General features: G+C 45.6%; 1 protein-coding gene across 1 annotated transcript in view; it reads left to right on the forward strand.

Annotated features, from left to right (window-relative positions):
- Positions 1-416: 416 nt before the first annotated feature.
- The window catches only part of gpc1a (glypican 1a), a gene marked incomplete at its 3' end in the record, with an annotated part of 35,802 nt that continues 10,295 nt past the window's right edge, over positions 417-25,923 (forward strand). Inside the window, exon 1 of the mRNA XM_079266726.1 lies at positions 417-605. Within this exon, the coding sequence (XP_079122852.1) occupies positions 455-605 (151 nt within the window). The 5' untranslated portion in view covers positions 417-454. The remainder of the gene's footprint in view (positions 606-25,923) is intronic.

Genomic DNA, 25,923 nt, shown 5'->3' on the forward strand with positions numbered 1-25,923 from the left:
CACACACAGACACACACACACACTCTCTCTCCTTTCGTCTCTCTTTTGTCTCTGACACCTCTGCATCTCACGGCCAGCAGCGCTGTGGAGGAGGAGGAGGAGGAGGAGGAGGAGGAGGAGGAGGAGGAGCGGGGTGTACCTGACACCTACAACCGCGCGTCGCACCTCTTCTCCCGCAGAAACACACAGGACTTGCCCGCCACGGGTGCCTTTTTTTCCCCCTTCTCTCTCGCCAGGTTGGTCCGTGCGTGAGTTAACCGGAGCTCTGTGCAGTTTGGACGGAGGACACTGCTTCTCCTGACAGACTTAAGACTCTTAACAATATATAAAAAAGCAACACAGAAGACAGGGGGTCTCCTAAGAACTCCTGCTAGATTCACTCGGACCACAAATCTTCCGGATTTTATGACTGATTGTGAGCAAAGAAAAAAGAAAAGGGACTAGACTTCAGAAGATGCGTCTCCCGGTGCTTCTCTGTGTCTTGCTGTGTTTGTCTGCGGCACCGGGCCCGGTGGCCGGGGCGGACAGGAGCTGCACCGACCTGCGGCAGTTCTACACCGGGAAAGGGTTCACTCTCGTGGAGGTCCCCCAGACAGAGATCTCCGGTGAGTTTTTGTGGAGATCTTTCACTTCGCATCACTTATTCAATCAGTCTTTACAATGAAAACATGAAATAGCTGGCTCGCTCAAATAGAACAGGATGTTATGATACAATGTTCTCAACGATGACTTTTCTCGGACATCGTGGGGTTTTGTATCTCATATGGCAACAGTGTAAAAGCTTGGCCAAGTTTTAAATTGCATTTACATGTTTCATCGTTGCAAAAGGCAGGTGTGATTATATTAAGCTACATATATTAAGCTCTCAGTGTATGCCTCTTATTGTGCAATTGTCTTTATACACCCTCTCCTTTTTCCCATTTCCCTCACTGAGCAATGCACCCATCCTAAGTGAGGTGTCTCCCAGTCGATGCTCTGCTGCACATCCCAGTGCTTTCTGGGGGCATTTTCATTGTCTGAAGTCAGGGTTGCAGATGGGTGTGTGTGTGTGAGAAATGTGCCTTGTGGAGCTGTTGTGATCTTTTCAGGGCATTTATTGTTGTTTGCACTGTAGGCGTGATCAGATTTCCATGTAAACAAAAGAGGAGAATATGGATTTGCTTTCTGCTGGTGTCTGCTGTAACTCCATGTTAAACCACAATTATGTGTTGTGGGGCATTTTTCATTGTCTGCTCTGCTCTGGACTGCAGGTGTGGGGTGTGTATGTGTCTATGTGTGCGTATGTGGGACTCAATAGATGCGGAAATGGCCTGTTTGTTTTACCGTTTGCATAAACTAATAATTTCATTTAATAATAAAAAGCACCGGTCAGCAGGCTCGCAGCATAACCTGCTGTCACAAAGTTGGAAACAGTAAGATTTGGGATTGTTTTTCTGTTCTTTTGTTTCATCGTGGCACCCTTCTCAGTCAGACAGCCATCCAGCCATTCAAGCAATCATGTGTTTCATCAATCAGTCAATTACCCAGCCAGTCAATTAATCAATTAGCTCAACCCGCAGTCAGTCAGGCTACCAGACGTCCGTAGCTCATCTCTCTGGTCGCCACTCTTCTCACATACTGATTAAATTGTCCCGGCCTTGAGGAAAGTGCAGATGGGATTTGTGTAAATGGAGTTCTTTCCCCCCTTTAAGGCAATGGTCTGACTCTCTGTCTCTTCCTTTGTTTCACCTAAAGATGTGCAGGAGGAGATGAAAGAGAGGTGAGACTGAGGCGTGTGTATGTACACAGCGCGTATGATCTGAAGGTCATTTGCTGTTGTGTCAATGAAAATAGTCATGTGTGCCGGTGAGTTATTAATATAGGATGTGTGTGTGTGTGTGTGTGTGTTTGAAATAGAGACCAAGAAACAAGACAAGATTGAGCCAAAGAAAAGTGGAGACAGAAACAGACAGAAACAGAGACAGACAGTGAGGTGGGTTGACCGAGCAAGTGAGTCACTCAAGGTCTCAGTCAAACCCGACACGACTCTCTCCCTCCCTTTCCATTAAAAACTCATCTTTTATTGACAGATGAAAAACACAATGCTTCAGTCGCTCGGACCTTGATCTGCTCTAGTTATTTGAGCAAGACTTCCTCCTTCCCAGAACCCATTAGAAAACTGACAACCAGATAGGAACCGGGCCTCTTCAATCTTTCTCATCCCAGAGACCCAAGGTTGGTAAATTTAGCTTTTTTTCTTCCCCGCTCAGGGAGAAACAGACTCCCCTGCACTCCTGTGTCAGTGTCACTCTGCAGGGTGTTAGCGTCGAGCAGGGTTCCTCACACAAACTATACCATTTGGTGCAACCGGCTCATGTTTGCACCTGAAATGCTAATTCATTCATTTGGATGCCTTTTCTGCACCTTCATGGCCATTAGGGGGAATGTAAATTGTTTGGAAGATGCAACTTCATTGTTATAGTTTTTGCATCTTCACCCACCGTTATTTTTGCTGACATGCAAAAGAAGTGCTCAGATGTAACTATCGTTTCCATTCACAACTCAATGTTTTAAAATCTAAGACTGTGTGGATAAAATAATCAGTAAGTTACCGGTAGTTACAAAATCATCACAGGACTCATTTTATTTACTTTAATCACTGTGTGGTTTTGTAAATCATAAGTGGTCTGTCCTGCCTGCACTATTGACACAGGGGGAGCTTAATAAAGTTATATATTAATAGATATATTCATAGAATAAACACTTAAATGTGTTTTACTGAAGGGAAATTACCGGTATGTGTCAAATCAGTGAAAAATCAACATTAGAAGCAAAAATAGTGATATTAAAGCAAAACATTCAGGCTTGCTTTCTAGATGTATCTGTGATCCCTCAGCACTGGAAACATACATATAGATTTTTCAGCCCGTCCTGTTCATGCAGGCTCGTCTTCAGAGGATCAATCTGTTATTAATGATTTGGGACAAGATCCAGCCGTTGCCAGTCAAGAGGAGTTCATGATTAGCATTACCTGCAGAGCACAATAGTGGAAGGTTACTTGTTTTTACTGACTCCACTGGGAGACAAATCCCTGAATATACAGGATAACACTCCTGGTTAGGGATGGCTATTGATTTGGAATTTTTTGATACCAATACCTGCATCTCATTACCAAAACAGTAGTTTTTCCACAAACCCTTTCATAAAGTAAAAAAAGCTCAATAAATGACAAACTTTCATTCAGACAGCCTCACGGATAAGTGATTCAATGTCAAACAAAAGTGCTTTTGATTTTGAATGAGTAATACATGACAAAATTGTGGGCAGAAAGTTATTATTGTTAAGGGCATTTTTCATGAATTTAGATTTTTGCAGGTGAATTCTGGCAACTGCCACCTTCTACTACTACTACTACTACTCTGACTACATTTACTACTACCAACTAGTAAAACATCAGTGATGCAATTCTGCCCAATCTGTCTCGCTTGTTATTTTTTCCAAACCAACATAGTAGCAAGAAATTTGCTCGCAGATTCAAAAAGGAAGTGTAGGATCTCAGTATACTTGCAGCCAATTGCAAAGGAAAGAAGGAATGAAACACAATATAATGCCAGATATGCAGAAGACAGTCTGGATATGAAATGCACATTATTGACAGGTGTAAACAGGTTGTGAGATCTTTATCTGTAAGTGGATATGATAAATAGCATGACACCAAAGTAAACAGTGTGTAATTTGAGAAGCCGATGCTCTTAATTCCTGCGCAGAGTTTAGGAAAAAGCCTCTATTCTTCTCACACCTTTTGAGGTGTAGGTTTTAGGTGTAGGTTTAACACCATGTGAATGGAAGTCGTCTTTCCTGCTGTCTACCCGTCTGTCTTTGTGCCTGCGAGCGTTTTCAGCTCACTCACATTGTACCTGGTCAATAGTTAAAGACTAGCTCCTCCTATAGTGTGTGTGTGTGTGTGTGTGTGTATGTTTGTGTGTTTAAAAGTCAGTGAAAGCCAACACCTTCTCCAGGGAAGACACTTAGTTTCATTCACACATGCATTGTCCATGCAGAGCAGCACACACCCATGTGATCGTATGACACAGGACGGAGAGAGACTTTGTGTCCTGCGCGCTTCATATTCTGCATTGGGAGGTGGTGAGTTTGGACGCCCGTGTGGGTTATGTAGCCTTCATATTGAGCATTCGTCACGTTTCTTTTGAAAGAACATAGTGTTTTACATAGTACACTGTGTTTTAGGTCAGATTACCTGTAGATTATGATACATTACTGGTTCGGTTACCAGTCAATAACACCTTAACCATGCTGAGTCAGCGAGGGAGCCTCCATTCATTTACATTCACACAATGTCAATCCCCTTTCTTTAGATGCCCTGTACCTGAGGCTGAGGAATAATGCAATATATCACTCAAGTTTCCTTCTGAATGAAGTGCATATTTTCGCAGAAAAACAATACAAAGATGTCAGTTTGGGCTCTAAATAACCCATTGATTACTTTAAACAATAATTGATAGGTTACCGTAATTGATGATGAAAAGGATCCATAGTTGCAGACTTACAATTATATAAAGAATGTTTAGAGAGAAATTGTGTGCAGCATTTTATAACGCCACTGCTAAAGGTGCAAATGGTCAGTTCCGCACGTTGCTGGGAACCTTAAGGTGAAACTGCTGGTCAGAGAAAAGCAAACAGCTGATAGTTTTGCTCTGATGAAGAACCTGTGAGGTTCCCTGCCGAGAGCCTGAGAGCATATCCTCTCTGTGTGTTTTGATGGTTTACTTTACCTGTGAGAATACTGCAATACTACAAAGCCCAAGACAAATGTGTGTGTGTGAATTTATGCCAGTTTACCTGCTCTAGCATCCGGTGATGCCGGCTCATATCTGTCCACTGTGTCTGTCTGTCTGTCCCTTGTGTGTGTGTGTGTGTGTGAGCGTTTACGTATGTGTGTGTGTGTGTGTGTGTGTGTGTGAGAGAGAGGAAATTGATACTGTCCATCATCTGTCACACATCACATGCTCACTCAGGCGCTCACAGCATACGCCACCAAGTGGAACGCCGGATATCCAGTCCACACACACACACACACACACGTGCACACATACAATCTCGTTATCACTTTTGCACTCATCCCTGCCCCTGTCCCTTGTTGTCTGTCTTATTCCTGCTTCCTTCTCTGCATTGTTTTCCAAGACAGGCTCAGATCTATGAGAGGAGGGTTGCCTTGTGTTTGTGAGAGAGCGGAGGAGGACGGGAGGTGTGGTTGGCTCGATGTGTTAAAAGCAGAGCTGTGAATCTTTCATGATGTCTGATTCAGCGACATGAGAGAGAGAGAGATGGACAGCGATAGAGGAGGAGGAGGAGGAGGAGAAGGAGAAGGAGGGGAGTGAGCAGAGGAGATCAAAAGGAAGAAGGGTGGAGGCTCTGTCCTGTCATCTCTCCTTCATTGACATGAGATGGGTGTCGCTACAAGTGGTTTGATAGTTCGATACTGATCGTGGCTCGGGTGCTCCCGTAGCTAATATCCAGAATGACTGTGGCTGTAGGCCCAATAGATTCAGTTCCTCCATTGCCAACATATAATCAAGTCAAAGTCACGAATGCAAGAGTAAGTTTCATACAGCCCTCCTGCGTCTCCACGAGGATCACATATTAAAGGAGTGGTAGGTAGAGGGGAACAAACAGGAACGGAGGAGCAAAAGCACAAACCGTTCAATGCCGTAACATCAATCTTTGCACCTAAAATCAATGCGGTACAAACCAGCATCGTCTCTCGATAACCTCTGCTTCTCTCTCCCTCCGCTCTGGTTCACACCTCTCCTCCTTGTTCTCTCTCCTCCCTTTGAATGTTTCCTTCCTCCTTCATATCAGCCGCTATTTTTACTTCCTCCTCCCCCTCCTCCTCCTCCCCCCAGTCCTCCTCTTCTCATCTTTCTCCCCCTCTCTGGGAGTCGAGCGTCCATCTGTTTTCCAAATGAAAAGAAGCACAGTTTGTCTGATGTGGTGGACTCGGTGGTTGCTTGGTTGCTTTATGAGTCAACGTTCTTCATACATATGCTCCACGGGGCCCGATGCATGTGTGTGTGTGTGTGTGTGTGTGTGTGTGTTTGTGTGTGGGATGAAGATTTATTGGTGTAACCGGCATTTACATCGTGAAATGAACTAGTTATACTGGTGGTTTCTGAGCTGATATTTAGGTTACATTAATGCAGTCAAATAGCAATTAGTTGATAAATTGAATAATTTAACAAAAAAAATCTGGTTAATTGTATAATTGAGGACAAGAATTATGAACACAATAATTCATAATGAAAATAAAAGTTACTTGCAGCCCTACATTCATCTATTACTGATTAATTCATGTTCATCAAATAGTTACATTTTCACTGTGTGTTTTAATTGACACATTCAATCTATATCTGCTAAAAAGAATAATGAGATGAGTTTCATTCCGGAATATAGTGCAACACTATATATATAGATGTGTAGTAACTTCACTTGCACTTGAAGCATTTTTAATAACTTCTCATGACAGTGAATCGACAGGACGGGAACGGATGAGATGTGTCGGCTTAGTGCGTTCACTCTGCGTTGCAGCTCTGCTTATTAGCAGTCATGCAATGGGTGGTTTGTAATTTCAGGGAAGGACGCGAGTGCAGTCTCCTCAGTGGGTTATCTACATGCGGTATTAGAGAATGTAGCGAGGCTTTACAAAGTCTCTCACGGCCGGATTCCTATTAATTGGTTATTACAAGGATTGATATCCATCGTTGCAATTCAAGTCTTGGCAGCGAAATAAATGTCGATAAGATGAAACACAATCAGTCCAGTTTTCCATGACATTGATTCATCATTGTGTAATGAACTGATTCTTTTCAATTGTTTTGTATAAATACACACTAAGTTGCCAGTTTATTAGGTACACCGAGTTAAAACGAATGCAGTGTAATACAACTCTCGTGACATAAATCTTGCTGTCGTGAAGGAGGATTTATTGCAGGACACACAGAGATGTTTCTGCTATTCAGCCTGCCCTGACTGATATAAATGGGGTGGGAAATAAATAAAAGGACCACCTGCTAGAAACACCACTATTTCAGACCGTACGGATTTATTGCAGGACTGCTGTGTGATGAGTCAAACATCAATGCGTTGAAGTTTTTCACGGCGATATCAAGCTGCTGCTGCAACACAAAGTAAGACAGTTGAAAGTGAGCCAACTGAAAATGGCTGAAAATCAGTCAAGCACAATTCATGTCAACTTTGTCAAGTAAAAACAATGAAAGAAAATGACCATAAAACATAATGTATTCACATGATAATTTATATTAAATCAGCAGCCAAGAACATGTAACGGTCAATTAGACTCGCTGTACTGTACAGCCACCAGGGGAGACATTACATTCATATTCCCACTAATTACAGAGCTTGTAAGTATTTTCCTCAAACCCCAGCTGGGTTTTTATCTGTTTTATAGCTTGAACGGTCTCGGGAGAAGGAAATATAAAGCAACTCGGTGCTTTCGTGGATAAGAGGATGTTTTTGCTCGTGACATAAGAAAGGAAGTCACAACCACACATGCAGCATGCACACACCCAGAGCACTGATAGATCACTGACCGGTGCTTATCAGAGGCAGATCTCGTTGAGTGCGATTGGGCCATCTGTGGCAGGTGTATCTGTCACAGCTCTACAAGCTAACTTAGCACCAGTTTCCAACAGCAACGGAGGGCAGTGACCGTGACACGTTACAAGCTAGTGGAGTGAAAAGATGATGGATTTTAATGCTGATGAAAGCCGGATCAATAAAGGATCATGCTGAAGCTTTTACCTGAATCCAAGTGTAAGCTCTTTTGCTGCTGGTCACCGCTTCCTGCGATATCAGTAGATGTGTAAATGAATCGAGAACGTGATACTAAATGCAGCATCTAAAGAAAGGATCCATCGCAGTGTGTTTTTCTCATGTGTTTTCAATGTGAAAATCCAAACTCCATGCTGTGTTTGTGTTTCTATGAGCTTTACTGTGCTCCGTACAGCCAGTTCTCCTCTTACTTTTTTATTTTTTGTGTTATTTGAACCTCCTGAGTGTTTGCTCAGAGGCCATTTCATGTTATTCTTTATTGATATTTTTATGGCATTCCTGCTTTATTAGATAGTTTGCCATCGGGAGTGACGGATCATTTTATTTGATAGAGGTGGCGAACTGCATAAAAAACGGCTCCTTGGCTCATAACATTTTGAAGACGCGTTGTGCGTTATAATCCTGACGATACACTAGGGTGTCCCTATCAGTTTCTAAAAAATGTATCACATTGTGTGCAGTAGATCCAGCACAATTCTTACAGAGCCTTGCCCAAAGGCACCATGGCAGGCATAATCATGAATTTCTGTGAATAGACTTCCAAGCGGAAGAAGAAGTGCTCCTTATGAAATTTAAAGAGCTGCTTTGCATTTTCCTAACTTTCCTTTTGAATGATCACATCGAGCAGCCTACAAACCTGTTTCAGACCCTAAATTTGAAGTTACGGAAGATGCCAAATACCTTCACATTTTCCAGCGGTAACGCTGCATTCATTTCAGCTCATGTTAGCTTGTTTGAATGATGTGAACATTTGGCAAAGTAGTCAGGAGTCCTTGTAATCAGCACCATAGTAACTGCTCTAACTGCAAGAATTACCTTCAGATAGTTCTTGTTTTAAATAATAACCCCTCTTTAACAACTGCATACAGATGTACAGAGATACAGATGGTGTTTGAGTGTATTACATCAAAGGCTACAAGGGAGTTTCAAATTTAGTCAAACGTCAGATCACATCGCCGTCCAGCTCCCTCCAAAATCCCGTGTCTGTTCTCCCAGCAGCTGTAATCAGGCGGCGAGTGCCACATTCATTCACTTTCTCCACTGTTCTGACATTGAAGTCTTGACCTGGAAACGGCTGACCTGGGGCTGTGACCTAATGTTCCCCCGACCACAGAGATTTAACGTTCCCTGCTGAGAAAGAGCAGGGACGGAGAATCTGCCTCTGATGTGCCCCCATTACCCCTCATCTCACTTCACACACACACACACACACATATTCCACCCCTCTATTTGCTACCTCACCGTTACCACCACCACCACCAGCACTGTGCGTTTGGATGCCTAATGTCTAATCTGCTGCTAATCCCAGCCTGTTAATCTGTGTGTTAACAGTTTTTCAGCTCACAGCATGACAGCTATAATGCGCTGACCTTGCCACAGAGGGAATAACACACTATCTCACTGAGTCATTTGCATATTTGTTTCTGTCTTTTTGACCCGTCAGCATCTTTACATTTGCCGAAACAGTCACAGGGCAACACAATCCCTTATTTGCGGCCAACTGTAAGCAAGGACTAATCCCGTCAGTCAAAGATAGCTGATTGATGCTTGATTTATCCACCTACTCGCACAAACATGCACCGTCAGACACCGACTCTCCGCAGCGTGGCACACATCAGTTGACTGAGTGAAGGAAAGTCAAAGTAGTAGTTAGTTTAAGATCCTTTAACTACTCCGAGAAACAACATAGAATTATGGTATTATATGGTGAAGTTGGTGCCATGTGAACACACACACACACACACTTGCTGGGCAGCAGACAGGGCTGGACTGTGGCGCGGTGGGGTATTTTTAGTTCAGTAATTGTATAAAATAAGGAAAGCTTCACCCAAAACACTGGTAGCCTACACCTCCCTCTCCTCCACTCTCTGCCTCTTTACTCCGTCTTTCACCCTTTCATTCCCTTTTTATTTCATTTTTTATCAAGCATCAACAATTACATCTTTCATTGCTCTGTGTTGCATGTTTATTTTGTTCTCATTAAACATGCCTGTATTGGCAACAAGGAACACAGTATTTCCTATATATTGACCATGGTTAATGCGCTGTATGAAGAATGAGCAAAACAAGTGGTGGCACTTAACAGGTACTCGTATCCACCACTTTGATTCAGACTGAAATATCTCAAAATAGCATTTTCTTGTGAGAATGTTAGCATCCTGATGTTAGCATATAGCTGCACCACTGTGCCCAAGTACAGCCTCGCAGAGCTGCTAGCATGGCTGTAGACTCTTAGAGTTGTTGAATGAAGGCTTCAACTACAACGATTATTTTCAGTGTCAATTAATCTGATGATAATGATCACTTAGTTTTTTAATTATTCAAAAAAAGCACACGACTGCGTAGCCTGTGCAGCATGTGAGCATGTCTTCCATATGTGTCAGTACATGATGCGTTCAGGTACAATAGGGATCTTTTCTTTCAGACATGCCATGAGATGGATGTGGGAATTCAAAATATTCATTTCATGATCACATAAGACAAAGAAAAGAAAAAAAAAACACTCACATTTGAGTTGGCACTGTTGCTTGAAAGAGAGTTTAAGAGAAAGAGATTAATTAATCATCAAAATATTGACAAATCAGTTCACCCTGACTTGAAGTACAATTTGCATCTACAAAAGAATTTGGCAGTATTCTTTGTGGTAAAGATGCAAATACTCATTGATCTGCATGTTGACCAGAGCTCTCGAATAGCTCTGCTTGCTGAGGGAAAATTGTGATCAACCGTCACAAACTGCAGCGTCAGTCATTTTTTTGTGATGATGGAGAATCGTGTTCAATGAAGTGTCCGTCAATTACACAGTCATTTGTGAGAAACTGTGAATAAATAAGCCCAAAAAAAAGACTTTCAATCACAATGTCACAGAGAAAAGATGTCAACTTGAGATTTATTAGACACTTAGAAGTAGATTACAGCTTTATATTCCCTTTTTCTCCCCCTCTCTGCTTCCACTTCAGTCTCCACCGATGATCTTCCACTCCTCTCTCCCGCCTCTCCCTCTCCTTTGATTTCCATTTTATTGCAATCTCATCCCTCCAGCTCTCTCCCCTTTCATCATTACAGCTCCTCGGCCCCCCCCCCCCCCCCCCCCGCCCCATCCTCGCTTTTCGTTGGATGTAAAAAGGTAAAAGTGTACTTTGGGAGGAAGGCCATGTGGAACGTTAAATCACATACAGGTGCCCTTAAGAGAGTGTGATACGGAAACACACACACACATAGGCACCATCAGCTCCTCATTTAGGTAGCAGTAATTTGCCGCAGTAAGCGACAGGGTTATTGTAAGACGCTCATTAAGAAAGGGAAGCAGTGAATAAACGTCTGACTGAAGGGAATAAATTCAAACCAGTGCACCACTTTTACTGCTCAGCAATAAGCCGCTTTGATGTGGCGTGTCATACCAGCGCTGGGGCAGACTCAGGGCGTGTGAGTGTGAGTGTGAGTGTGTGTGTGTGTGTGTGTGTTCGTTGTAGTTATGTCCTCTAACAATGATTGTACGTTTAACATGTAATGTGATCACAGTATAACGTGTGATCCTAAAAGAAAGTGCAAAGGTGACTTGTTGCGTTGGTAATCTCTTTGTGAGTCCGTCTAGTCATATTCTATGATATGGGACATGGAATGACATTGGCCATGAATGACTTCAATGATTATTATAACCAACAATGTATTTCAGACTCAATCCATATCAATATTATATTTACACTTTTAGCCAGCTAGCGGTGCAGTTCGAGGAAGGGCCATGTTGGTTTGGACTGAAATTTCTCTGGACTAGCATGAACCTTTGTACAGACATGTTCCGCAGAGGACGGACGCTACTAACGTTGGTGATACCCGGATGTTCCCTCTAGCACCATTAACAGGTTCACATTTATTTATTTTGAGTGAAATGTCTCAACAACTGACTTGAATGTGGTGCAGATATCCACAACCCCCTCTGAGCATGTTAGCATCAAGCTAAAATAAGATGTATAGTGAACATTGCACCATCTAAATCACAGCATGTTAGCATTGCCATTATGAGCATGATAGCATGTTTCACTCAAAGCGTTTGCTGTGCCTAAGCTCAACCTCACAGTGTATTTTACAGACAACATATTGTAGCCAGCATAACTTCAGAACACATATTAGATGATGACATCTATTTAGACACACTCACGCACTCTTTATAGGCGCAGATAATTCTGTGTTATTACAATGTTAGTCCTGTTTTTGTTCTGTTTGTCATAATTACTGAGCTCGGAGGACGCAGTAACATTGCTGCACAGTCCAAAAGGGTAAGAAACTGGTTGTACATAAAACCAAACTCTTTCGCCAGATGATCTAAACCATTTTATTTTCAGGTGAAACTCAAAGTGACCGCCTGGTTAATGTCTACATTTGTTTAAAATATGTCGTAAAAGCTGAGTGCTTGTATTTCTTGCTGACTTATCGACAAACTGACTTATTTTAGCGATACTTCCAGATCACTGCAATAAAGCTGGTGAACACGATGTCAGTGACTCCGATAGAAAAGGTGAAACGTGTGACTGATGTTGTGATGAACTGGAATTACCTTTTAGGGGAATTGTTTCATTCTTTTAAAGGGACAACAGTGATGCTCCACCCTACAGGAGAGCGGTTTGTCAAACTCCACGTTTATTCCTTTGTCAGCAGCTGAAACACGTTGAGCAATGTTCTAACATCTGGAAACTAGTGATTTGAGAGACTTCGGTTATGCTTTACGGTGCGCTGATTCAGCACTATACTGTCCGACCTCTGAGAAAGATTGGTCTGCAGTGTTGGTGCAGGTTAGATGTGTGATGGAGCACTTTTGTGGCTGAGACTGTAATTGGATTTACACGTCTCATTTAACCTGCTCGATGCCTCGACAATCCCAGATATTAGAAACATTGCTTGAGTTTAACCAAGTAAAACCAAATTGATCTTGTATTTTTCATGCCACAGAAATAGTCTTTCATTACTGTGCAAACAAAAACAACTTTCAACCAGTTCAGAAAAGTTCAGCCATTTCGATGCTTTATTATGATTAAAGTTATAATTGCAAAGTCTGGCAGTCTTTTGTCTTGATTCAAAATAAATTAGGATCTTCATTTTGTTGAAGCTGCAGTGATCCACAGTTTATGAAACACCAAAAACGGACGTGTTAATGGCTTTACAGAACATATTAAAAGCTGTGGTGTGTTTGTGTGTGTGTGTGTGTGTGTATGTGTTTTAAAAAGATAAGAGATTATCTTGTGTGTACATTCCTTTTAGCGTAACCTACAGCCTCAGGGTATTATGTCTTAAACATTAAATCTCTCCCTACCTTTGTGTTAGTACGTGTGTGTGTGTGTGTGTGTCCATGGATAAAAGCTTACACATAATTTAAATAACTAGTGTGCATGCTTTATGAAATACAGTGACCTGATCTTCTTAATTGTGTTTCTGGTGACCCTGATCCACCTAATCAAGGCCACAAGAAGAGCCACGTGTGTGTGTGTGTGTGTGTGTGTGTGTGTGTGTGTGTGTGTGTGTGTGTGCTCTCTTAAGCTCCCATTCACTGATGGAAATGGGCCCTTTTGCCAGTAGTATTAATCTTACCCTGTTTGGATTATCATTATATATATATATATATTGTGACAGCCCCCGGGGTGGCAAGGGGGTTTCACGACAACACGGACCAATAAACACAACCAGTCGGTAGATAAATGGTGCAAGTGAGGTTTTTACTGAATATAGAGAGTGGATAGAGGTAGGATAGACACTCAACAATACACTGTCCGCTTTCCAGAGGGATGGTCGGTGTTCACTTCCACGGTTCGGTGCACAACGGGTATTCCTCATACGGTCCAGGGCGCGGGCAGGAGCAGGGTAGTCGTACAGGCAGGGGTCGGGAGCCGGGCGGGTAGTCAGACGTTCCAGGGTGATCAAGGGGTAAGGCAGTTGTCTCCAATGGGTTTGCTTTTTCTCCGTCTCCTTCCACTCCTACTCTCTCCTAGTTTCCTGTGTCCGGGGCCCTTTTATAGTCCCCTCCTCCTCCTCTGATAGGGTGTGGTCGCTCCCTCGTCTCTCCTCCTCAGGTGTTGCTTGTTGGGCTGATGGTGGTTTGGCGCTCTTTTCCACTCCCTGACATGGGGGCTCCGCCTCCATGTCAGGCAATATCGTCCCTCTACCACTTCTCCTCTGAGGTTGCCCCTCCGGCTGCCACATACCCCCCCCCTTAAATCCGACCTGGGGGGAGGACTGCTCCAGGAACCTAGGGCGTCCCGTCTTGACAGGGCGTCCGCGTTTCCATGAGCGGCCCCGGATCTGTGGACAACAGAGAAAGCATACGGTTGAAGGGATAAAAACCAGCGGGTGACCCGGGCGTTATTGTCTTTTGAACGGGACATCCATACCAGGGGGGCGTGGTCCGTGACCAGGGTAAAGTGTCGTCCCAGCAGATAATATCTCAACTCCCCCAGAGCCCATTTGATGGCCAAACATTCCTTCTCGACCGTGGCGTATCTCGTTTCTCTCGGTAATAATTTTCTGCTTACGTATGTGATCGGGTGCTCCTCTCCATCCCTCAGCTGGGACAGGACGGCACCCACCCCGGTCTCGGAGGCATCCGTCTGTACCACCAACGGTTGCGTAAAGTCCGGGGTCACCAGCACTGGTTCAGAACAGAGTACTTCCTTCAGCTTCTCGAAGGCGTCCTCGGTCTCTGCCGTCCATATGATCCGATCTGGCAGCCGGTTTTTTGTTAGGTCCGTCAGGGGTGCTGCAAGAGCAGAGAACTGGGGAACAAACCGTCGATAGTAGCTAGCTAGCCCAATGAATGCTCGTACCTGTTTCTTTGTGCGGGGGCGGGGCCATTCCCGGATCGCCTCGACTTTCCCTACCTGGGGCTTGACGCAGCCGCGGCCGATGGTGTACCCCAGGTAGTCAGCTTCCCGGAGGCCGAGGCGACATTTCTTGGGGTTGGCTGTCAGCCCCGCCCCTCGCAGAGCTTTCAGGACGGCTTCCAGTCTTTGGAGGTGAGCCCCCCATTCCTCCCCGTGCACGACGATGTCGTCCAGATAGGCTGCCGCGTATTCTCGATGGGGACGTAGTACCTGGTCCATCAGTCTCTGGTACGTGGGGGGGGCTCCGTGGAGACCGAACGGCAGCCTCTTATAGTGGTACAGTCCCATGGGAGTAGTGAAGGCCGTTTTTTCCCTGTCTTCGGGGGCTACTGCCACTTGCCAGTAGCCTTTAGTCAAGTCGAGGGTGGTTATGTATCTGGCCCTCCCGATGCGCTCTATCATCTCGTCCACCCGGGGCATCGGGTAGGCATCGAATTTTGAGATGGCGTTGAGCTGCCTAAAGTCATTGCAGAACCTGACTGAGCCATCGGGTTTCGGAACCAACACTATAGGGCTGCACCACTCGCTCGTCGAGGGTTCGATGATGTCGGCCTCCAGCATACTCTGTACCTCCCTCTCTATCGCCCCCCGGCGGGCTTCGGGGATGCGGTACGGCCTTAGCTTCACCTTCTTCCCGGGCTCGGTGATTATCCGGTGTTGCACCAGTGTGGTGTATCCGGGGTCCGGGGAGAACACGTCCCGGAACCGATCCACCATTTCCCGGACGTCCTGCTTCTGCCGGGGGGTCAACTCTTCTCCCACGGGTACCTCGACTGGCTCCGTTTTTCCTGGGAGGGTAGAGAGAGAGAAACAGAGCATGGCATCCCTACGCACCCATTTCTTGAGCAGGTTCACATGATAAACCTTCGTCGGGTGCCTCCGACCTGGTTGCCGGACTCGGTAGTTTACCGGCCCCAATTTCTCCATCACTTCATACGGCCCCCTCCATCGGGCTAGAAACTTACATTCCGCCGTGGGTACCAGGACCAACACCCGATCCCCTGGGTTAAACACTCGGGGTTGGGTTCCCCGGTTGTACACGCGGGCTTGGGCCGCCTGTGCCTCGGCCATGTGTTCTCGGACGATGGGCCAGAGGGATGCCATCCTCACCCTCATCTCCTCGACGTGGTCCACCATGGTGCGGTAGGGGGAGGGTTGGTGTTCCCAGGCTTCTTTGGCCAGGTCGAGTAGCCCCCGGGGTCGTCGACCGTACAGGAGCTCGAAGGGCGAGAATCCGGTAGATGCCTGGGGCACCTCTCTGATGGAGAACATCAGGAAGGGTAGCAGTTGGTCCCAATTCTTCCCGTCCTGGTCCATGGTTTTTTTCAACATTTTTTTCAGTGTCTGGTTGAATCGTTCTACTAGTCCGTCCGTTTGGGGGTGATACACCGACGTCCTCAGTTGGGTCACCTTCAGCATGCCACACAGATCCTTCATGATCCTAGACATGAACGGGGTTCCTTGGTCGGTGAGAATCTCCTCCGGTATTCCGACCCTGGAAAACAACATCACCAGCTCCCTTGCAATGCCCTTGGTGGCCATAGAGCGTAGGGGAATGGCTTCGGGATACCGGGTGGCGTAATCCACTATCACCAGGATGTACCTGTGTCCCCGGTTGGTCTTGGGTAGTGGCCCCACTAGGTCCATCCCGATCCTGCTGAAGGGGACGGTGATGATCGGCAGGGGCACCAGCGGGTTTCTGTGATGGGGTTGTGGGGCCACTTGTTGACATTCGGGGCAGCTCCGGCAGTAATCCTCCACGGCCTTTTTTATTCCGGGCCAGTGGAACCTGGCCCTCACCCTTTCCAGGGTTTTCTCCACTCCTAGATGGGCACCTAGGATATGGGAGTGGGCTAACTGGAGGACAGAGGGTATGAAAGGACGGGGTACCAGTAACAACCTGAGGGGGGCCCCGTCCCTTATTACTACCTGGTAGAGGAGCCCGTTATAAATGGAGAAATGTGTGGGAGGGAGGTCTCTTACCCCGTCCAGTGGTCGTCCGTCTACGGCGGCCACCTGCCGAAGGGCGTGGGCTAGGTTGGGGTCCTCCAACTGGGCCGTCCCAAACCTCCCTGTGAGGGGCCCGGGTAAGATGGGCTCCTCCGGGTCCTGGGGAAACAGCCCGGCCAGCTCCTCTTCTTCGAGGGAGGGGGTATCTGCCTCCTCGGGGATGGGCGGCGCCTCTCCTTCGGGCTCACTGGGGCTGGAGGGTCCGTCGTTCTCGACGGCTGTGGCATATACGTCCTCGGGGTTGGGTTGGGTGGCCTCCACCAACGCCCGGGCCACGGCACTGGCGACTCCTTCCGATAGGGGATCGGTGGAGATCTCCTCCCCCAGCCCACAGATGGCTTTCTTCTTGTACTTTCGGTGAGGGGTCGTACCTGGTTTCACCACCAGGCTGCGCCACAGCTCCTGGAACACGGGCAGGTCTCGGCCGACCAGCACCTCTACGGGGAGTCCTTCCACTACTCCTGCAGTGCCGACGTATCTACCCCTCGTCGTGTATATCTCGAGGGCGGTGGTGGGGTATTCGCGGGTCTCCCCATGGATGCACGTGACCGCTCGGGTGCCGGTTAGGAGCGGGTACTGAGCAAACGTAGGTCTCACCAAGGTAATAGCGCTCCCGGAGTCCACCATCGCGGAGGCGTCGCGGCCGTTTACTTTGACCGGGGTGAGGGGCATGTGGTCCTCGTGAGTGGCCCAGCATCCGGTAATCAGTCCGCATGGGCGACTCCCCTCACTGGCCGTGGGCATGGGTGCGTCCTGGCGGTGAGGACATTCCCAGGCGATGTGCCCGATCTCGCCGCAGTGGTAGCACCTCCTCTCTTCCGGTCCAAACGCCGGCCGACGTCGGGGAAAGCCTGGGGGAAAGGAGGGAGACACATAGGTAGTTTCCTCCGTTCTCATCTTTTCTTTGCGGGTGGCCCCCTCCACTTTCGGGTTTCTTCCCCCACGCACTAACGCTTGTGCTGCGTGGTAACCCTCCATGATCTCTACCAGTTCCTCGAGGTTGCGGGGGTTTCTCTGGCCGGCCAATTTTTTTGCCTCATACGGGAGGGATCTAAGGAATTTGTCCATGACGACACGATCGGTGGGCGACACCTCGGTTGGCTCTGCGTGCAGCCAGGCCGTCGTAATCCTCTTGATCTCATGCATCTGGGCTCGCGGAGAAAGGGAGGTGTCATATGTCCATTCATGAAATCGTTGTGCCTTTATTAACAGCGTGACCCCGCATCGCTGTAACGCTTCCGCTTTCAACACCCGGAAGTCAACTTTTCCAGCGCGCTCTAAGTCCTGATACGTTACTTGCGTTTCGTTGATCAAAAAGGGGGCTATCAACTCAGCCCAGTGCTCTTCTGGCCATTTTTCCCGGAGTGCCGTTGTCTGGAATATCTGAAAAAACACTTCAACATCGTCAGCTGCCGTCTGCTTGAGAAGGAAGCGCGCTGGGTTGGCTTTCTCCACGGTACGTTGCTCCTGTTGTGTCTGTAACATGCCCTTGATTTCGCTTTGCATCGCCTCCGCGCGTTCGGTTTGTACCTCCATATACTTCTCCATGTGTACTTGCTGTTGGTATTGTTGTTGCTGCTGTGCTTGGAGGATTTGCATTTGTACTTGCATGGCTTGTTCGTGGCGTTTTTGGGTTTCCTGGTTGCTAGCGATTAGCCCCGCTAGCAGCTCTTGAAATGGCACCGGGGTGGCCATGCTTACTGGGTCGGTCGGTCTATCGGTCAGTGTTGCCAGAACCGGACTGTGCCCACGTTCTCCACCAAATTGTGACAGCCCCCGGGGTGGCAAGGGGGTTTCACGACAACACGGACCAATAAACACAACCAGTCGGTAGATAAATGGTGCAAGTGAGGTTTTTACTGAATATAGAGAGTGGATAGAGGTAGGATAGACACTCAACAATACACTGTCCGCTTTCCAGAGGGATGGTCGGTGTTCACTTCCACGGTTCGGTGCACAACGGGTATTCCTCATACGGTCCAGGGCGCGGGCAGGAGCAGGGTAGTCGTACAGGCAGGGGTCGGGAGCCGGGCGGGTAGTCAGACGTTCCAGGGTGATCAAGGGGTAAGGCAGTTGTCTCCAATGGGTTTGCTTTTTCTCCGTCTCCTTCCACTCCTACTCTCTCCTAGTTTCCTGTGTCCGGGGCCCTTTTATAGTCCCCTCCTCCTCCTCTGATAGGGTGTGGTCGCTCCCTCGTCTCTCCTCCTCAGGTGTTGCTTGTTGGGCTGATGGTGGTTTGGCGCTCTTTTCCACTCCCTGACATGGGGGCTCCGCCTCCATGTCAGGCAATATCGTCCCTCTACCACTTCTCCTCTGAGGTTGCCCCTCCGGCTGCCACAATATATAGTGGTCTATGATTCAATAAAGAGATAAACTCAACCACTATAAGATGTTGAGGATCCTGTCCTGATTAAAAAAGCTTTTGGGAAGTAAAGTGAAGCGTATTGCCTGCAGTATACCTGAGGTTTAGTTTCGACTAACACAGCCAGCTAGTCAGAGACCGGTCTTTTCTGTTGACATTTTGTTTTAATGTTTCGCATCAATAATATTTTTCACTAAAAAGTATGAATTTCAAAGAAACACGTCAACATTTGTGTAAATGCGCCGCTTTCTTTCGGAGAGTGAGATAAGGAGGTGCGTTATCTCTGAGGAGCACTAATTAAGGAGATATAACTTGTTTGTTTAATCCACACCAAACAGTAAAATCTAATTGATAATGTGTTTTAGAGGGAGCCAATCTATACAGCTTTGTGCTAAACGAGGTAATTTGCCTCCTCTGACTCTATCAAAGGAACAAAACACGAGAGTGACTTAGATCTCATCATCTAACGAACCATTCCTATTGACAGATGACAAATGAATAGTGGATTAAAAATACAGATGCCACTGATAATAATTACGCATCCATGATCTCAGTGGAACTACTCGAGTTAGATCAGGACTTTATTTTAAATCGGGCAGTTCGTCACAGTCAGTGTATTGCACTCGAAAATAATTCACTTGAGCTCAGCTACAGAAAATGTGTGATGTTTTTGCAAGCAAATTCCAGTCCATGCTGATTACTGGACCAAAATCGGTGTCGTCAGCTCGCCATGTCATGAAGCAAAGATAAACAACTTGTCGAGCAAAAACATGAACATTAAAAATTCAATTGACCGCAGGGGAAATACCAATTATCAGTCAGCAACAAGACACCATAAGTCGAAACAACATTATAATTAATGTGTCAGAAAGTAGCAAAGAGACAGCTGCTGTCAAGCGTTTTAATCAATTCCTGTATCTTTTATTGAATCTGGGTGTTGCCAAAACTAGAATATTTGACATATTTGAGAGTTTGACTTGATGGGAGTTTAATTTGAGTTTCAGTTTACTTCTGCTTAAGGTAATGGTGTCTAGATTATAGATGTTTCTCTGTCACAAGAGGCAGAAGGCAGAAAGCGTGGTTTTGAATCAGCTCTTGTTGCTTGAGGGCTTACTGTCGACCTGCATTGCGGTGCCGGGTACCTGTTCACCTGCTTGGCACGCGTGCCGATTGCCGGCTCACGTGTTGGGACGGGCTCAGGTGTGTCGGGGTTGCCACGAGGAATGCAGCGAATAACAGGGAGACAGAGCAGGAGGGTGTGACGGAGAGAAGAAAGTGAGAGAGCCAGATGCTTTTGATGGGAAAAAGGAAATGAATGGCCAAGCAAAGTTGTCTTGATGTGGTCTCCATGGCGACCCGTGTAAGCTGTTAAACGTCTGCAGGCAAAACCAAGAACAAGTTTTGAATGAAATGGATTTACTAATGATTAAGTGCACAAATGCCCTGCGGCAGAACAAGGTTCTGCAGTTTCTTTACAGCAGCACTTAGCTCCAGGAGGGCTGTGGGAAGCTATGATCTCTACTTGGCACAATATGCAGCATTTAATGAATTCATACACATTAATATTACATCACACATTTCCACATAATCAATACTAAAGAATTTACCTCATCAGGATTCATGCCAGTTCAACCAGGTGAATAAACTATATTCTGCAAATAATCAGCAGGGTGATCTGAGCTTAGATGTATTTTACCTCGACTACATCCTTTGACTCAGAGGCCATGAGGTTGTCGGTTTGAGTCCCTGAGCTGCTGGTGAAATGTAAGAGGAGAACGTGAGTGAGCAGTGGCCAAAAATAGAAGAATGTGATTGAACTAAGGAGCACTCGGGGTTGATTGTGATGATGATTATATAACGAGAAGCCGGATTTTACTGGATAGAAGCCCAGCTGACCTTTCCTGGATACATAAATGTTTAAAATATGAATGGTAATGATTGTACAAGAGGTTTTTAAGTTAGATTACTTCTTGTTACTTTTGTTTCTTCAACCCATTGTTTTGGGCAGGTGAGTCAAATTCATGTCAGGCAGAGGTGAGACACTCACTGCGTTCTAAATAACATACTTTATCTCTTCAATCTGAGTGCAGCTCCCCTTACAAAGTATAATGCATGCAGGGTACATTCAATTAGGACATGCTACTTCTCTAACATTGGACCCTGTGCAGAAGATTGTGGATCAGACTAGTCAGAAAGCCATGCTGCAAAATGCGATGCATTTGACATATGTGTTTCCTGCCATACTTAATAGTACAGTAGTATAGGCATTGCAATGCACAAAAGGTCTCTCTCTACTTTAGCTGCACACTCTCAAGTTTCATCTTTGTTTACAGTGCTGCAGGAATTCACCTTCTGCTGACCAGGTCTTTTCTAGGAAGCAATAAAAGGTCCACATTTTCACACCGGGGCCCACTTCCTCCACTGTGACGACACGAGTGCCTTTCTGAAAGAATCGGATAATTTCAACGATAGAAGCTTTCGCAGTGGCTGCGCAAAACAAGTCGGTGCTCTCTGATGATGTGAAAAGTGCTGGATCCAGCTCTACTCATTAGGAACAGTTATGAACACACAGTCAGCCTCACACTATCATACTTCTTAGTGATAGTCCAGAAGGAGTTTGTCTTATCACTGCTGGACAGAAAATAAAGCTCTGCATTTATAACTTAGTGTGTTTCTGTGATCCTGTAGTTCTACCCTATCTGTGTGCTGACCAGTTAAAACTTGGTCGAGTAATGCTGTCCCCCATGTCACAAATCAGTTTGGAACAAGGCACCAAGAGCAATGTTCGGTGAGGTCAGTGAGTGGGATAAGATCCTGAGGTGCGCCACAAAGATGGTCGGGGGTTAGGTGACCGAGTGGAAATATTTGAGGTCTTTTGTTGAGGGGATAAGAGAAGCTCCAGATTTTAGAGTAAGAGTTAGTAGCATAGTTGTGATTACATTTTTTGTGACTTTCCAAACACAACAAACACGAATGGTCAATTGCTACGTCATTCGCTTAGCCCCGCCCCCTGCTGCTACCGTGGAGGCCGCACTGTCACTAACTGTACTGGTAAGTTTGTTTGATAGTATGGCTGTGATACCAACTGAACGCAGCACAGACTACCTTTCAAACCAGAACAGGCAACCAATGACTGACAACAAATCCTGGAAAACCAAATTATATTCCAGCATACTTTTTATTGCATTTATTACTCCTGTCTCAAGGTTGATTTATTGTCATTGTACAGCACAGGGTTGAACACAACATTTTTCAGATAATTCGGCCGACGTCTTAACATTAACAATTCAACATCGGGCAAACATTTTCCAACAGCTTGGACTACGTTTGAGCACCGAGCTGTTATTGTGTCTCACGATATTTCCTCCTCTTCCAATGCTCGTAGCGTCTTGTTTTTCTCATCTGAATGAGGCCTTGGGCACAAGGGATTTTTTTAAGTCAATGAGGGTCCTCGCAAGTGTGGTACAAGCTTGTGTCTGTGTGTGTGTGCCTCTCGGGATGTGGACTTTACTAAATATATACTGAAGCTTGAGGGAAAAAATGATGTGAGCAACCAAATCACCTTTAGAAATTGATTTTATTTGGCCCAAATCTCTCCTCTCCTCTCATCTCCTCTCTGTGTTTACACCCTTTTTCCATGCAGCACTTAAAAGCCGTGTTTTCTCTTCAAGGCTTTGCTTAAAAGGACTTTCCACCATTGTGATAATCTCACCCTCTCACTATAAGAAGATTGTTGCCCAAAGGCTTTCCATTTCCCACCACAAAGCCCTCTCATTCACAGATTTTGTGAGATAGCCTGCAATAGGTTTTGGTCTTTCAACTCCTGTGATGTGTCCGTCGGCATGTATTAGCATGTTGCCGAGCTTGCTTTTTGAACATGTGTTAGAGTGTCACCACTGTGTTCAGTTCTGTCTTTTACCAAGTAAATTGCAAAGTACATTTTTATAGCAGGATGCTTCCATTACCCAGTAACACAGGAATGCAGTAAAGCATGTGTCTGTGGTAAACGCCCTGCGTCGTCGAGGTTGGTAAGCAAACCAACAACTAAATGCTACTAACATTAGCTGCAGCACATGAGCACACGAAGAGTGTGTCTAGTGTCTCTGACCCACATGTGTGACCCTGATGGTGTGGTTTGAAACCCCAGCAGAGGACTCTGTTCCCATTGATCTGATCAAAGACAATGACATTGATTGACACGTCAGATCTCAGCTGTGTTACACGTTATGATCCATTGACATTTTAGGACTGGCGTTGCAACGAGAAGCACCAAGGCTGGATTACCAACCAGTCCCCAGACCGTTAGGGCCACATAGTCACTGTATGACCGTATAATGTATGTAGATGTAGTCATCATGACGGCACCCATCGGTTTGTGGACTTCCGTTGTGAAGCGTCGAGTTCGGCGATTTGTCCGTCGCCATCTTGACTTTTTATACGGCTCCGGTAGCAGCAGCGACCTGTCAATCACAGTAAACGTGCCCTAAAGCATACTCTAAGTAGGACCATCATTTACTAAATGAACAGCATGCTTTAGTGAAGAAGGAAGTTGAGGAATAAGTGACAACATCATTGAACGAGGGTTACTGTGATTGATTGTATGAGATTGTGCAGGCGCTGCTTTCCGATTTCAGTAGCATTTATGAAAAACTAAAGATTTCCCTCAGATGTTGATAAACACAGAGGTGATGCAGTAGTTCTCTCTGGGAACTTACAGGCTCCTGGTCGTGTGAAAATGAACAGCCAAAGTGTGAAGAGGCCGTTACATTTTTAAAACTCTTTCCAACTTTCAACAATCAGACTGGCACGCACATGCACGCACACACACACACACACACACACACACACACACACACACACACACACACACACACCCGCGCATGTCTCATCTCAGACTGACTGACCTGCACTTGACACTTGAGGATTACTTAAGAAACGAGAATATTAAATGAGTGTGGTGGTTGATCTGTGGAGTGTGTGTGTGTGTTTGTGTGTGTGTGTATTTGTGTGAGGTTTCAACTTCAGCTCCAGACCTGCATTCCTCTTCCACTTGTCCTTTTGTATTTGTGATAAGGCAAAAAACAGCATCTTAAAATATCCCAAAATGGCACGTGAGAAAATAAGTAAGATGGAACATAAACTGCTATTTCCTGTGACTACTATGACACGCGCACACACACACACACACCAGCCAGTGCCAATGAAAGATTCATGCAGGAGTGATGATTAAGGCGTCTCCTCTTCTGCTCCACTTACCCTGGTGGACAAATTCTGCCCCCAACCCACACACACACACACACACACACACACACACACACACACACACATACAGGACCTGTTAAAAAGAAGGAGAGCAGTGATGCACACAGCTGTGGGGTACTTACTTACCCTTAACCTTCCTAGGCGTGGGCATACACAGACACACACCCACACACACACACACACACACACACACACACACACACACACACACACACACACACACACACACACACACACACACACCTACACACCGAGACACACATCCAGTCTATCAAGAGACTGATGCTGCAGACTGCTTTCTAGGCTGTCTGGCAGACTCGGTGTGTATGTGTTTAAAAAAAAATCATTATTTTGACTCTCCCCCGTAGAAGTATCCCCCATAAGAATAGAAAGAAACATGGTCAGGTTAGCAATTTTCTAGCCTCCTATTCTACATTTTTATAAACCGGTATTCTAAATTAGAGCAGAGGTTCAGGTTTTGCGTGTCTTGATGGTGTTATTTATTGGCTGAAGGGTTAAAGGAGTCAGTGAAAAAAAAAATCAGATTACTGTCAGCAATCATCCCTGCAAAACATTCTGACCGAACAAACAGTTCGTCCTGTAAACTGACACAAAACTGCACATTTAAAGGTTGATAAAGTTACTTTTATTATTATTTTCTGAACATTTGAGTCTTTATTTTGATATTTTCAAAGAAAAGAGGGGCAGAAGTGGACAAACAGCTGAAAAACAAACATGGCTGCTCAATCAAGTTTACTGTCTTTACTGTACAGAGAGCTTTTCTGGTTGGTAACTATCAAAGGATCCCAATAAATGATTCATGCAGTGGTGTGAGAGGCACTCAAATCCTTTACTTGAAAAGCAGCAGAACCACATTGGAAAAACACTTCAGTCCGGCATTCAAATTGTAATTAAGTCAAAGTAAATAAGAAAAATGTGCGCCATACATTACACCAAAACGTTTTCCTCTTGAGGCTGTTTAAATGTTCTGTAAACGTTTACCCTTTCTTAAATAGTTCCTGAAAGGGCTGAGACTTGGAGATTTGAATCTGAATATTTCTATAAAAAGGTGGGAGAATTGAGCATGTAAACTAAAGAACATCAGGTGATACACAGTCGGCTGTTGCTTTGATGAGTATGAGTATGTTTTCCATTGTCACACAGTGCATCTTACAGGCACGGCTGTGCCTAAAGCCTAAGACTAATGTGATTATGCTGACATGTTAATGTTGCAGGTATTATGTTTACCATGTTCAACATCTTAGTTTAGAATGTTAGCATGCATAACATTTGCTAAATTAGTGCCAAACACAAAGCACAGCTGAGGCAAATGGGAGCTTTGAAGGTATTCAGTCTTAAATCTCTATACTTAGAAGTATAGAACACCTTCAAATGGATGACCTGGTGAGAAGGCGAGGGGGGGGGACATGAATGTCTGAGAAAGAATTCATCAAAAAACTAATCAAAGCCACAAATGTCAACCTCTTGGTGGCACTAGAGAAAACGTTAGGGGATCAATGCAATAAGTAGACAGTAGGCTTCACCCTCTGGGAACCATGAATGTCTGGACAG

Source organism: Melanostigma gelatinosum, assembly GCF_949748355.1.
Source record: "Melanostigma gelatinosum genome assembly, chromosome: 4".
NCBI classification, from domain to species: domain Eukaryota; kingdom Metazoa; phylum Chordata; class Actinopteri; order Perciformes; family Zoarcidae; genus Melanostigma; species Melanostigma gelatinosum.